The sequence below is a fragment of the Salarias fasciatus genome, chromosome 12 (assembly GCF_902148845.1).
Source record: "Salarias fasciatus chromosome 12, fSalaFa1.1, whole genome shotgun sequence".
Taxonomy (NCBI): Eukaryota; Metazoa; Chordata; class Actinopteri; order Blenniiformes; family Blenniidae; genus Salarias; species Salarias fasciatus.
The window spans coordinates 6,172,717-6,186,232 of NC_043756.1; the positions used below are offsets into that span (position 1 = coordinate 6,172,717).

General features: G+C 44.1%; 1 protein-coding gene across 3 annotated transcripts in view; it reads right to left on the reverse strand.

Annotated features, from left to right (window-relative positions):
- The window catches only part of ncor2 (nuclear receptor corepressor 2), a 93,510-nt gene that overhangs the window by 34,691 nt on the left and 45,303 nt on the right, over positions 1-13,516 (reverse strand). For all 3 annotated transcript variants that reach the window (XM_030105441.1, XM_030105442.1, XM_030105443.1), the window contains exons 7-14: positions 10,120-10,176; positions 9,460-9,512; positions 6,503-6,569; positions 4,217-4,389; positions 3,930-4,023; positions 2,486-2,664; positions 1,644-1,698; positions 1,452-1,550 (exon numbers count right to left, since the gene is read on the reverse strand). In XM_030105441.1, the coding sequence (XP_029961301.1) occupies positions 1,452-1,550; positions 1,644-1,698; positions 2,486-2,664; positions 3,930-4,023; positions 4,217-4,389; positions 6,503-6,569; positions 9,460-9,512; positions 10,120-10,176 (777 nt within the window). The remainder of the gene's footprint in view (positions 1-1,451; positions 1,551-1,643; positions 1,699-2,485; positions 2,665-3,929; positions 4,024-4,216; positions 4,390-6,502; positions 6,570-9,459; positions 9,513-10,119; positions 10,177-13,516) is intronic.

Below are 13,516 nucleotides of genomic sequence, written 5' to 3' on the forward strand. Positions count from 1 at the left end.
AATATAAACCGTTGCTGGTTTTTCCACTTTACTTCATATCGACTTTATGAAAGAAAAAAAGAAAAAAAAAAAAAAGACTCATTACATGTGGCCCCCAGCAAGAGAAGGGCAAAATTAAAGTAAATAAAAAAGAATAATACAGAGAGAAGTTATTTTGTTCTCCATTTGGACAGTATTACTAATGCCCCCCACCCGTCTCTTGGATATTAATGTCTTTTAAATTTACTCAAGACGGAATGCAAATGAAAGACATAACTCAATAGAGCTTTATGGTCTCTCTGGTCCATGTGCTACACAGACATTTTTTCCCTCCTAGGATACAAAATTAGTTCATAATCTCGATCTGAGAAGACATCTGCACTGCGCATAAACAGGCTCTAAACTGATCCACAGAAAGTTAAACCATCATAACCCGACCCATTACCGATGACATTAAACCACTACTTTGTCCTGTATGCAAACACCGCCTCTATTAGCATTTCGCCGTCACGCTGACGCGTGGCGATGCACTCGTCTCTCCCCGGTAAGTAACTCCCACTGTGAGTGTGAGCTATTAGCGCAAGCTGCTACTGGAGAGATGTGGAGCAAAACCGCCAGGTAATGAGCGGAGGCTTCTTCAGGAAAGATGAGGCGACACCAACCTCCCGCCCACAGGAAAAAGGTCACCAGTAAATTAAAGTGCCATTTCATTAGTGTCCGCAACTGTGAAGTTCAACAGCGCCTCATTTAAGGGTACGTTTTAAGTGTTAGGTCGCGTGCAGCAGGAACAACCTCCGTTTGGGAAAGAAACGCCTCATGTGAAAATAACGTTGACACGTGGAGTTCAACAAATTGCAGCAGGAGCAGCAGCAACCGCTGGTGTGTTTTTCTTATGAATGCCTTTCTGCAGGAACATCAACAAAGCTTTTACACAGAGGAGACAGTTTGGGCAGATAAAAAATATTTCAGCAGTTAAAAATCCTCTACTTGCTATACTTTCACACTTGAGTTAATGTTGTTCTCAAAGTTAAAATATTTTCAGCTCTACGACGAAACGGCATCGGCGCTGAACATGTCTGATGAAGAAGACGTCACTTTCCCTGGGTGATGAATTGACCTGTGCGGTGTTTTCGCTGCTTTAGCAGCCTCGAAGCGGCTCACAACAACCGAGCCACGGCCGCTCTGCTGGAGTGAAATTACATTATCCGGAAATTTATGGGATGGAATTACTATGAATTACCACGTGTCCGATTCTAAAGAAGTACTTTTATTTCCCCAATTACTGAAAAAAATTGGATTCTGTCAATCGCTATTCAGATAATTGACTGACAGCAAGCTGCAGTGTTGCTGAGCTGAAGCCAAACGTGTCATGTGGGGGTTGTTTTTTAAAACAAAGAAAGCCTAGTTTAGACTGGGAAGCTGTCAGAACGCAGAGCGTGTTTCTGAAGAGTGAACTTTAAAGGTGACAGTACCTGGCTTCTTCCTCTGCGACGGTAGTTCCTTCTCACGATGTTCTTATAGTTTTCGTTCTTTTTGGTCAGATAGTAAAAGAGCACGCATTCGGCCACAGTCTGAAACATACAAGAAATGGAAATGTTTCATTTTTTCCGAGAAGACTGAGAGGATGACGGCAGGAACGACGCACAACAGAAATCAATCTGTACCTTTCTCTCCAGAAAAGACGCAATCAGGCCAAAGTTTTTAGGGTGCTGGATGAATCTGTGGGAGCAGAACAAAGCCAATGACTCAAAATCAGTGGTACATGCTAAAAGCTTCTAAAATAAGATGAGAATAACACCGAGGAGAGAGGGGGGTGACGTCAGTGCAGAGACAGGAGAAATCATTTTGGGAAAAAAAAAAACTATTTAAAGTTTCTCCGTATTAGAACAATATTACATGAATTAATCATCTGGGCCACAGAGTGGTGTAACAGTTGGCATGGAAGCCTAACGAGAACATTCTGGGTTTGAGCATGGGGGGGGGGGGGGGGGGGGGGGTTGGATGAAGCAGTGTGGAACATTGTTTTACTGTTTCAGAAATGACAAAATACGACAGCAGATGTGTAAATAGTAAGGACGTTTCTTTGTATTTGTAATGGATGGGCTTCATCAGGACAGCGAAGCTGACAACTGGAGCTCTTTGTGTGCGGGATCTTCAAAGTTGCCGATGTTACGGCGTGGGTTTGATTTGATTTGGCAGCTGAAAAACGCCTTCTCTCGATTCTCATTAAAGGGGAAGAGTGACTTCCTCACAAACAACTGCTTTGACCCATCAGCAGTCAAACACACAGTATGCCAGAGCGTAAAAGAGGGACTTCATGCTGCTGCTTGGAAGGAACCTTTCACCCGATGACAAACATGAGAGCGGCACTATAGAAGGATTAGCGCCTTTGCATTAACCAGGAAAGACACAAGTTGAGTGTTTAAAAAAAGAATAATAGAAATCTGAACATGATGTTAAAGAAAGGACTGTTTTGCGCGTCTGGTTTGACGGAGTGTTTGCTTACTTCTCTCTGAAAGTGTCCTTCTCCTGCTCGCTCCACATATTCATGACCTGCCGGTCCTTGTACACCTTCATGGGGTCATCCATCAGCCCGTTCATGTTGATAAACTTGATGCGCTGCTGCTCAGCGTCGAACAACATGGGTGGGATGACTGCCAACTGTCGCATTTGCTTCTCTGTGTTCTGATGTCCACATGCGCGCGCGCACAAACACACACACACACACGCACGCACGCACAAAAGACAGGCAAAGCAACATCCTTGAGTGAGTGGGCCACTCTCTAGAGAACCCACCTGACAGCAAAGTGCTTAGACAGACATGTCCTAAATGCAGCCGGCAGTGTGAGCAGAGAGAAGCGGAGATGCCCTTGTTAGCAAAACGACTAAAATGTATTCCTCATTTCCAGTCAGAGAGGATGTTTAAGGGGATTAACAAATGTCATCTGCCCAACGCATGTCACAATCTACGTCTCTGAAATGTCAGGATCCATCTATAAAAATATCACCTATTACATGTGTGATGCATGACTCAGTATTAATGATGATGGAGGAACATAGTAGTTTATAAAGTTTACATTGTTGCATGCTGTGTATAATCTCACCTCTCCTAAAATCAAGTTAGGATCAACATATTTACTGTCATCCTCAAAAAAAAAAAAAAAAAGGCAGTACAGTCACAGCAACCAGTGAAAACTGTGTCGACTGTACAGTTTCAAAAGAAGGAAAGAGAAAAAAGAGAGAACTGCAAAAAATGACACAGGCAGCAAAGGCTTCCAGAAACTAACAGCGTTTTGGATGCAATCCAATTGAAAGCAGCTGTGCTTGCTGCTGGGATGCGGTGACCTTCCAGGGTTAGTATTTTGCTCTGGTTAGCCATGCTAGTTTAGCTACAACAAATACGCCAACCACATTTCACATCACCTAAATGACATGAGCAGTGGCGATGACTGACGCCGAGTTCCCTACATCTTTAAAGAACAATTACAAAGCAATACCTAAGCACTGTTGGTATTAAATGCCCTGTGGCTTTTTAATATCTTGTCTCTTTTACTACAGACTCGTGTTACATCTTCATTTATAAAATACTGAGTGAGTAAATGTTAAGCGCCAACAGTAAAGCAGGGAAGGCTTCCAAAAATAAACCTATAAATATTTTATGAATGAGTTTCATACAGAGTGCTGTTAAACAAAAAGAGTTCTTCAGCTAAACCAGTGCTTAGTGCAAGTCTAACTTCATAAGAGCCAACGCAATCAGCTTAAAGTATTTGTAGTATATTACAAGGATTTTCGTGTATGTGAGCTAAATATGATTAAATTTCCACTTTTACAAATATGTGGTTTGTTCGCTTACATAGCACAGTGATTATTGCTGGAATAATAATATAAAAAGCCCAGGAACACATGGTTTCACCTTTTCGTGCAGTGCCAGGCTCAGTATGAGATCTTACCTCGTGCTCTGATATTCCATCAATGATTTCTGAGACTTCGTGTTCGCTGCGAGCTGCAGATGAGGTCAGTCCGCCTCCTCGCTGCCCAACACGGCTGCAGAAGCAAAGCCAACGCATCACTCAAAGGCTCTCGTGTTACCGTCGCCGAGCCCTCCGCTCGTCACAATGAAACACACCAACACCAACAGCAGCAGCAGTAACAAGGCCACAAACCGATACAGAGTGATCCAATCTGTTTCAGAGTGCCTGCTGTGAAAGGAGAAAAAACTAGAAACTGTGACCCCCACCTCTGCATTCGTTCCTGCAGCTCTCTCTGCTTGCGGATCTCTGGGAACTGCTTCTCGTAGTACTCCCGCACCTTGCTCTCTTTGGCTCGGCGCCGCGGGTTGTTTTCAATGCGCTCCACCTTCTTCTCCCAGGCTTCCATCAGCTGGTCATAGCGCTGGCAAAACTTCTGCTCCTGGCAGATTGCAGGGAGAGAAAAAAAAATCTCAGTCGGCTGCAGACCCACTTAAATATGGGCATGAGCCCGTCATGATATTAGCTTTTAACTTAAGACACATAACTAACGCGCCGTTAAGTGTGGAGGAGTACAATTAGAAGTGATTGACAGGCACTACTTCATCAAAAGGACCCATCACAAGATGGTATTTGAGCGGGCAGATTTTATTTTCTGGTAATTTTACACCTCTCTCCGTCTATCTGGAGTGTCCTGCCATGCTCCCCCACTCGCTCCGGCGACATCCTGCTGTCCCGTTTGGGGGATTCTAGCCTTCCGTCACAACTCTGGCAGACAGAAGTCCGCTGTTTTCCCGGCTTCCCTCACGGGCAGGCTGTAAAGCAGATCATTAACGCTGGTGGAGACACGACCCCCAGCAGGCCCATAAACCACGATGCGATGTCTCCCCGCACTCTGCCCACCTCCCCCACTTACGGTGGACGCTTGCCCACGACGGGTGGTGCACTACTTTCCTCAACCACGCCGACGATACACAGCAAACGCTTCGCCGTGCCAGCTGTTTCTGGCAGCGTCTTGAGACGGGATGTCAAACTCTGTTTAGCTCACGGACTACATACGGCCAGATTTCATCCGAGTGGGGCTGGACAGGCAAAATGAAAACATATCAGGCTATCACTACTGACAACTCAAAAATTATGCCTGAACTTTTGTACGAAAATCCCCACAAAAAGGTACACCCAGAAAAAGCTAGACAGAAAAAATATTTTGCCGACAACTTAAACTGTCTCAAAAAATGAAAGAACGAATGTCCGTATCGTTTCAGAAAGCAGGACTTGTGCAGCCTTCAGTGTGCATGTTTTCACAACGCCAGGCTTAGTGCGACTTTGATCAAAGAAATTTTTTTTATAGCAATAAGGTTACTGATGAAGTTCCTGAGTACCACTGCCATTTGCTGTCTGGTTCTGGGCTTGAGTGTTGTTCTGCGTCGTCTTATAGCAGTGAACCCCGGTGGATGAATTGAAAACAGCAGTTACTTCTATTAAAAAGATGCAGATAATAGCTTGATTCTGACCAAAGCTACCTGGGACCTTTCATTTCAGCTACTTCATTTCCAGGGACTAAAAGGTGATCTGTTGCTCATTGTTGCCTGTGTTTCTACAGACTGAAGACGTGGGAGTCTTATGCTGACGGAGGAGGAGCAGGTTCAACTCGAGCCGTTTTTGATTGTGCTTCATTGCACTTTAAATGGGTTTAGCGAGACGTCACTAAAAAAAAAAAAGAGAGAGAAGCTCTAAAAGCAAATTGGATCCAAATGACCAGAAAGCAAAGTGACGATAACAGAACAAAACAGCGCAGTTTATTTATAATATTAAGGCAGAGAAATCATCCAATCAAACACGACCCACACCCAAATGTTTCTGAACCTTTTCAAAGTACTACTCCATCAACGGGGACTCCAGAGTTAAAATTAGACCCTGTGTCCAGCGAAAGAAACGCACAAAGTTCCCATCAGCGTTCCCAGTTCTTGGTGAAAGTTCCTGCCGCGGAAACACAGCTCATGTTTTTTTGGATTTTAGGATCCACACACCCTGCCTGAAGCAAAAAAAGTAGTTTTCAAAATTTTCTCATGCTTTTTCTACTTGAGGAAACATGCAAAATTGCAGACCTAACTTGCGCTAATGATTTTGTGTTGAGTCAGTTGACTTCATGACGCTCGCCTGGCATCACAGTTCACCCATTGATGTCTGATTTATTTATAGTCGCACTCACAGGCTCAGCCTCATTCAATCAGGCTGGCGAAAGTGCAGGCTAACCCTGCACAACGCTCATTCAAGTGTTTACCTGACAGTGAATTCAAAAGACACGTGAAATGATACTTTTAGATGACAGCACGAGAGAGACAGAGAGCCTTTTCTTGTTGTCTTTTTCTAAAGCGATCACCAGCTGAAGCTTCGGTAGATGCACTAACATATCATGCCCAGAGCTCTCTCTTTTTTTGTATGCCTAAAATAGCCGCTTACTTCAAGGAGCAGCTGGCCCGGTTTGACACTAGTCATCTGTCACACACTGAATCTCAGCAGAGAGTCAGAAATGTCTTTTTTTTTTTACTTACCCACTGCTTACGAGCATGATTTCTCCTTTTGAAGTACAAGATGAGCTTTTTCCTCATCGCCTGGTTTCTGAGAGAGCGAAGAAATAAAGACACAGAGAGGAAGACAGATGGACAGAAAAGAAAGAGCGAGGTGAGAACATTCAAGAAAACACTCGATATCAGACAGTGCTTTGGCTTTCATCACATCTGTCACATATTATATCCAAGTGTAAGACATTCCCCAGATGCTCAGGTACACTCTCCCTACCCTCTGCGCTCCGTCTGCCTCACTGCTCTCCCCAATAAACAACAAAAAAATGCACGCATACACACACACACACACACACTCACTCACATAAACACAAACAATGCCTGTCCTTGTACGCCACTGCTCGGTAAACTCAAACTTGCTTCTGGGTGGAAAAGGACAGCGAGAGGAGCCAAACTTATAAAACTTGTCTGTGCTGGGAACAGCCAGCCACAGCGCTTCAAATAAAGGTCAGGGCCAGTAATCTCCTTAGGCAGCCACTCAGTTTGTCTCTTTCTTTGCTGCAAGACAGAGTTTTATTCCTGACACTTAATCTGTCACTTGTAAGGTCACGTTCCCCACTGATTAATGTAATCTTATTCTACATTAGTCACTTCAGCTGAGCCGCAGGGTCCTTCGGGTCACAGGCAAGGACGAAAGACGAGGAAGTGGGCTACTGGTGGTGTTAGCGGTTTGTGAAAATTTAAAAGATAGCACGATAACACTCAGAGTCCGCAGAGATAACCACACACGGTGACCTCGTCGTTATTCTTTGAACATATTATCTGTGGAAACAGGACCGGGTTCAAACTGAACAGCCTTAACCTCCAACCCACATAAACACTGCTACACACCCACGCGTACAAACACATGTTGAGCAATGCCACCCCGGCAGGGACGTCACATTCTTTGAAATCGAGCATGATTAGAGCAGATGTACACATATTGTGGTGAGAACTGACTCGGTATGGCAAAAACAGGACTGATAGATTAATCCCTCTAAAGACAGAGATGGCATTGTCCTCTGGACACCAGATGGCAAAGGGAAAGATTAGTGGCCCTGAACCCCTACAAAAGGTTTCCTTTGTCCTTCTCTAAGCCTGTGCCATTTCTGAGATATTGGAGAACACAGTAATTTGGCATAATACCTCCAAACTGCAAATACTGAGAATTTCAGAAATAATAATACTTCCTACTAGAAGCAGATTTTCTGTTGCGATACAACCGTGCTGAGAATTGATCAAATAGATCAGTAGTGGTGTGGCAGCAGCACCGTGTGTGTGTGTGTGTGTGTGTGTGTGTGTGTGTGTGTGTGTGTGCAGGAGTCGAACTGTGATGGGGACTGAGAGCTCCACAGAGATATTGGTAGTCATCCATCCCAGCACGGATGAATGCCAAGGTTATCAAACCGGTTAACTAAACAAAGGAGGCAATTGTGCTGGCCCGGAGCAACACACTGGTATTTAATAACACACAGACACGCACACACATTTACACACACACATGCACGCACACGCACATGGAGAGAGAGAGAGAGGGAGAGGACAGTTTTCAGTTAATTGCTTTGAGGCAATAATACTGATCAAACGGTGCAGGATCAAAAGGGGTGAAGACAGCAGTGTGTGGCAGAGAGGTCAGACACATCTAGTGGTACGCCACCGTGCCCAAACCACAGCGAAAACAGCAGAGGCAAGCCATCGAAACCCTCCCACAAGCCTTTTGATGTGCCTCACTGAATCATGGGCCTTAAAAGATTACACATTGGACATAAGCCTCACTGATGGACGTCGTAATGGCCTCCCTTTACTGTATACATATGAGGCCCATCTACAGAGAAATCCAATGCAACAGAAGCTACATTTTCTGGTTAATTTGATCACGTGACACAAAGAACACTCTTTAGATGAATTTAGTCACCAATTTAACTCAAACACATGCTACTTTGGACTGTGGGAGAAAACCAACACGGACACAGGAAAATATGCAAAATCTGCTTAGAAAAGCCCCTGAAGTTGGACTCAAAGGGTTGATGTTCTCACTGTGAGGCGAAACTGCAAACCACTGTGCAGCTTTGTATCAATTTATGACTTCTTAAAAAAAACCAAAAAACCTCAGGTTACCTCAGTAAAGGTGAAAACAGAGCGGCTAATACTCTGAATCGGAGGAAACGGCCTCTGTGATGCCAAGTTCCCTCATTCAAGGTCATGACAATAAAAAGAGTTTGAAATCTGATTCAAAAATATTTTTTAATACATAACATGAACTCCGAGAACCCAGTTTGATAATAAATAGGAAATACAAGGACACGGAATGGACGCTGCACTCAAATATTGCTAGATATCTGAGGAGTGGATTCAAGCAGAAGTAGAAACTAATTAGATTAGATGACTGTATTTTCTATACTGATCAAACTGCCAACATTAGTCCATTCATCCTCCTCCTGCTGGGTATTTCAATCTGCTTTTAGCCCTCTGCAGCATGCTTTGTTACACATTTATTCCAGTAAGTTTTAAATCTGACAACTCACATCTCTCTATGATATATCATGCTTGCCAGGGAGAATAGACGGATGGAGGTTTAGGGATGGAGACGATCGTTGAGTTTCCCCACACAGGCAATATGCTACCACCACTGGAATTAATAACTAGTTAAATCACCCAGACTCTTCCTCTGGAATTATTGAGTACCTGCTCAAACAAAACAATCCAACACACTTTTTTTATTATAATATCTAACAAATGTCAGATCCATGTTTTACATTTCATTACTATTTGGCGTGATCTAAATTGTTGGTGATTATCGAAACTGAACGAGTTTGTTGTAATTTTAAACGGCATCATTGTGCCTTAAAATTTGGGATGGAAACACATACTATTAACCCATTCACTGTGTTGAAAGTAAAACGTTCTTAAATGGGAAAGCATGAAGAGGTATGCAGAAATATACTCACATTTTGATGTTTTCATGGTACTGCTTGGTATCAGAAGGCTGATTGTACAGAGGCTAAAAGAGGAGAATAAACCATGTTAGCAAACGTGCAGAAGACTGTGAGCAGTACACACACATACACACACTGCAGCATGTCTTCAATACACACCAGGCGTCTCTCAATGACAAATTGCAAAAGTGGCACAAAGCTCTGACTGACAGAGTGACCTGATCTGATTGAATCTAAAGAACTCACTGGAAATGAGAGCCCTCGGGGACACAGCCAAACCTGTTGGCTGCCGCCTCTTTGCAAAAGCTCAATAGGTAATTTGTTCAACAGAACAAAGTGATCAATTCACTCAGTGAGTACGAGATGGATATTTTCACAGCTTGAAGGATACTATGACTCGGCATAATTCCAACAAAAACAGGGACGCATAATCAAAATGATACAGAACAAAAGCGCACTAAAAATCAGAAGTTTTGATAAAACCAGCATCCCATGATTTACTGCGTCTTTTGACTGTAAACAAAATTCTTCAATGTACAGTTTTTTTACGCAAAAAATGGGGCAATTATGCCATTTCGACATTTAGTCTCATCTCTCATCTATTTGCCATCTTTTATCTCTTCAATGACATCTTGCAAAAACCCGAGGGAGCAGAATACAATGTCTACTCACCAGTTCTACCCTGGGTCCCAGTCCCTCCAGTATCCTGTGAGCCTCTTCTGCCTTTTTCTGGTGAGGTAAGACAAACACAAGTAGTACATTAGCCGGCTGCCTGCACCTCTGCCATCACCACGGCAACGCTGTGAACATGCTCACTCGATCACTCGGGCTACAACACTGCGTGTCGGATGGATGGACGGCCGGCCGGATGGATGGAGAGATGGATGTACTGACTATTATTAGAGCTTTTAGCTCAAGCTGGGCCACAGTTTCTTCCCTCAGCTCCCTCTCCCCTCTCCCAGAAAAAAAAAAAAAAAAAAGATTACTCACCTCCCCAGAGCAGAGAGGTAAAAGAGAAGGAACAAGCAGGCAGGAGAGCGGAGTGGGAGTGGAATAAAAAGTGAGTGGGAGAGAGAGAAAAGGCAATCCAGGAAGGGGGGTATCTAATAAGAGACATCTGATGAAAGACAGAGAAAGATCTCACCTCCAGCCACCTACAACTATCAGCCTCTTAAAACAAAAAACCCTGGCAGGGACAATGAAGTAAGAAAGGAGAGGTGTCGGGGCTTGAAGATGGGCAGCCGAAAAAAAAACCTCCCATCCATGTCTTGAGATGACCTCTGAGCAGCGCCGCTCCTCCATACATTTATATTTAGCTCCAGCAGACAAATGTGCGTGCAGTGTCCCAGACTAGCCCACTCTTGCTCCTCTCTCCCCTCTGTACACTTGCTCTGCTCCATCGATCAAACAGACCCTCCGTGGCGACGCACAACATGCTCTGCTGCTTTCCATCTCAGCTCATTTCCCCCGGTGACCAGCGAGCCCGGCCGGACCGGGTCACCCGCGGCCAGGAAGGAAAGGAAGGAGAGCCAGACGGTGGGTGGGGGGATTTTCAGAGGTGATAACAGGGACAGAACTTGCCAGGGTGTGTGTATATTAACCTTTCCTTCTCACTGCCCAGCATGCCACTGCGCTGCCTTGTCCATTTCCACGGTGTCCTCACTACAGAGGGAGCATCACAGCGTGTGCACAGGACCTGAATGCGGCACCTCGGAGGAGCTCACGCACAGCTTAGCTCGAGTCAACACAAGCTCACAACTGGGTCACCTGTGCCAAGTGACAGGGCTCCAGTTTTTAAAAGGCGCGCGGCTAAAGAAAGCGTGCATTAACATTTGTTAACCATATCATTGAACGCCATGAATCACCGAAGTGCAAATGCAGTGCCACGGCGCTGATGTGCCTTTTCCCTCATTCCCTGTCGCTCCCTCACCAGTGAGTAGGTGTAACAGGCTGCAGAGTATTGCCTCAGAGAGCTTGTTCACTACAGGAGGAGTTAATGAGCTGCAATTATTAAAGAGGCTCCCTCCCTCCCCCCCGGGGAGTCTCAAGGACTTCTCTTCATTTTAAAGCTGCGATTCTTTAAGCAAATTTTAAAAAACAGGGCAGCATGAAACTGGCCTTAAAGCTCTTCAAATCTGGCTTTTAAATACGAGAAATGACTCATTCAGCAGTGGAAAGAGGGGTGTGGATGAAACGCAGAGCTGCACTGAGTGTTTCTTCAAAAGTGTGAAGAGTCCTGATGGTTTAATAACAGTCATCTGAATCCATGCACAGAAAAACATTTTTTTTCAATCATGCCACCCTGTGGTAACACACAGGACTGCGACTCTGGGAACTAAGCAACCGCACCATTGTCCAGTTCTCCAGTAGGTCACATTATCTCTAAAATAAAGCATTTAACAGAGGATGCTCCAAACCAGACCTACGAAAATAGCACAGCAGTTGTTGATGCAGCTACAAAGACAGCAGGGCCCAGAGGAGGAAAGGAGGGAAAAAACAAGTCGAACAAAGATTTTTTTTAAAAGAAATAAATGAAAAAGGCAGAACTAAGCCATCTGAAGAGTGATACAAGGGTTTATGACTGTTCTGTGGTATTATAATAATGCGGGCCTAGTGGGGCTGTCTTCTCTTGTGTTCGTGTCTCTGACTGTTTAGTGAACTTGACTTTAGTCATCCCTGGGGTTTCACAATAGCCTGTCAGTAGAAACGTGGCTGTAACCCAGTCTGAGAGAGACGGTGACACTGAGCCCACCAGGGACACATGACACCGCAGAGACACCCGCTCAAAAAGGCACGCCGAGGCCACCGTCATTACAGACAGGTGCTTAAAAACACAAAAAACCAGCAGGCATGTCGGCCAAGCAGACACGACAGTTAGTTATGTTTTTTATCTTTCCTTTGAACACAATATCTTGCATAAGGATGCATTACTGTAATTATGATTTGTCAAAATCTAGTGGTATGTCTACTGCTATCAGCAAGTAAGACAAATATGGCAGAACAGCAGGAGCTGTGTTTTTGTCCGGTGTTTACATAACCTCAGGTGTACAATTAACCACATCCTATGTTGAGGCTGTGAGAAAGATCTGTTGTTTATGACATACAGTCCCAGGAAACCAAGATGGTGCAATCAGTTTCGCTATGATCCAGCAAACAAAGACACAAACTGCTGAGTAAAAATACACATACCATTAATAAAGCAGATTTTGCTTAAATTTTCTTCAAAAGATGAGCGTAATCTCACTTTCGCGAGGGGAAAAAAAAACTATTTGGACTATACAGCTGAGAGTGAATGACTTTAAAAAAATTGGCAATAAAATCAGTGAATGAGCAAACGTAAAATTAAAAAGGAAGCTGGTTAAGTCTAGCCGGGAGCGATAGCATGGTTGGAGGAGCTGGCAACAGGCCAGAGCACATCCAGCCAGTCAAAGGGAAGTGGGAAGTGTTACAAAGGTTACATTTCATTGTGGAGTAAGCCTTGAGTCATTCTTAAACTCCCAGTGAAGTCTTGAGCAATCTGCAAGCCCCTGTTACTCCACAGAACTGTAGTGATTCAGCTGCACACGATAACAGGTAAAGTCATGAAGGTCAACCCTTCAAAGAGGCCTCGTGCATCATGCTTGGTGGTATCTGTGCAGGTTAGGGTCAGAAAAGTTGTACTAACTGAAGTGTGCTGCTCAGTAACTCCTAATCAAGGTTTCTAAATCCTAAAGAGAACATAAATTTTACACATAGTTTGAGGCTTTCAATATACTATACTGCTCAACAATCCCATTTAATTCAATTTAATTTGAAAAAATGCTTCACAAATTCTCTGCACTGCCAAGTTTTGACAGTATTCATAGTTTTGCATTTGGTGTCTCAGGCCACTTGGGAGATGATCCAGTAAAGGAGAAGGCCTCTGCTTTAAATGTCAATTTGGATCAAATGGACACTTGTGTCTGTAACCACTAGGGGGACTGAGAGCACTGAGAATCACACCACCATGGTGTTAATCGTGTGCACACAGCTCTACTGTAGGTAATTATTGGCTCAGCTACGACTCACGTACCACCTCCACAAAAACTTT